The 1376-nt window shown below is 62.9% G+C and overlaps 1 protein-coding gene across 1 annotated transcript in view; it reads right to left on the minus strand.

Moving 5' to 3' along the window:
• Positions 1–1376, minus strand: part of ZDHHC16 (zinc finger, DHHC-type containing 16) — a 4109-nt gene that overhangs the window by 1613 nt on the left and 1120 nt on the right. Inside the window, exons 3-6 of the mRNA XM_009575254.1 lie at positions 1350–1372; positions 1094–1122; positions 753–886; positions 484–531 (exon numbers count right to left, since the gene is read on the minus strand). Of these exons, the coding sequence (XP_009573549.1) occupies positions 484–531; positions 753–886; positions 1094–1122; positions 1350–1372 (234 nt within the window). The remainder of the gene's footprint in view (positions 1–483; positions 532–752; positions 887–1093; positions 1123–1349; positions 1373–1376) is intronic.

The raw sequence follows: 1376 nt of genomic DNA on the forward strand, positions 1-1376 counted from the left end.
CAGCGTGCTGTAAGAAAGCTGGGTGCTAAGAACCGACACAACAGCCAGGGTGATGGGGAGGCAGGAGACAGACAGACACCTGAGAGCCGGCACACAGGTGAGAAGCAGTGGGCTGGAGGTAAGGGGGCGGGGAGCAGCCGTGGTCAGGACACCACACCACACCGCAGCTGATGCTCAGGGCGAGATGTGTACGTGCTGCTGCAGCTTCCCCAGGAGAGCAGGGCCTGAGCAGCACATGCCAAGCAGCTGCCACCAGCTAAAGCTCCTGGAAGCTGAGTGCACAGCGAAGCAGACCCCAAGCTGCTGGAGGCAGTGACCGTAGCAGACCTGCCCAGCCAGCCCCAGCTCTGACACAAGAGACGAGCATGGGGCTGTTTCTGGCTGTGGGGTGCTCCTTGAGAGCAGGGCCCCAAGCAGGACCCAGCCTGCAGGGCAGCTCTGCTCCACACTGCCTGGAGCAGCTGGGGGGCAGGGATGTCCCACCTGGTTGGCAGCCACCTGCAGTCTCTCCTTGTCAAGCAGTTTCATTCTCTAGGGGGATGGAAAACAGGGCACCAGTTACGTGTCTCAGAGGAGGGGGCCCTTCCCCCTCACCCCCCCACAGGACCAGGGCAGTGAGAAGGGGGAAGGGAGAGGGGAAGCAAAGTCACTACGAGGCCAGGCCTGGCCCAGCCTTGTTCTGCAAGCGCAGCCTGGGGAGCCCAGGCAGCCTCAGTGCACGGCAGGGCAAGGGCCAGGGCCTGCCTGCTCACCTCGATGGCTGCGTAGGCGTCCCGGAACATCTCCCAGCCGCTGATGCTGCAGTAGATGCAGCCCATGGTCATGAACAAGCAGAAGGAGAAGAAGTAGCGGTGGTTGTAGTGTCCCACGCAGTTGTTTAGCCAGGCTGCCTCTGGGGTTAAAGGTGTGTAACCGTGATGGGTCATGGGTCCAAACCCACCCCAGGAACCAGGCCGGTTCTTCTGGGCCCGGCCCACAGCACCCTTCCCTGTGCTGGCTGACTCGGGAGAAATAGGGCAGGGAGAGAAGAGGGAAGCAGGGCCAGCTCCTCCCTGGAGGGTGGGTGCTGTGAGTTAGTACTGCAGAAGGATACGGCAGTGGTGGTCCATCTTCAGCACGCACCTGGGAGGGAGGAGAGCAGCACCAGTGTGAGTGCCAGCACAAGCACCGTGTTTGGGAGGGGGCAGGCAGACCCTCCAGCCCTGCGTGCTTTGCTAGAGACGAGGCAAGAAGCCAGCAGAGCAGAGGGGAGGGGAATGGGCCCTGGTCTTGCAGCGTGGCGGGGGGCAAGGAGAGGGGTCCCGGAGGCTGCCCTGAGTACTGTGGTGGGCAGAGGGAGGGAGCCCTACCTGTTGCAGATGCTGCAGTGGTGGGTG

The sequence above is a fragment of the Fulmarus glacialis genome, unplaced genomic scaffold (assembly GCF_000690835.1).
Source record: "Fulmarus glacialis isolate BGI_N327 unplaced genomic scaffold, ASM69083v1 scaffold18043, whole genome shotgun sequence".
Classification (NCBI taxonomy): Eukaryota; Metazoa; Chordata; class Aves; order Procellariiformes; family Procellariidae; genus Fulmarus; species Fulmarus glacialis.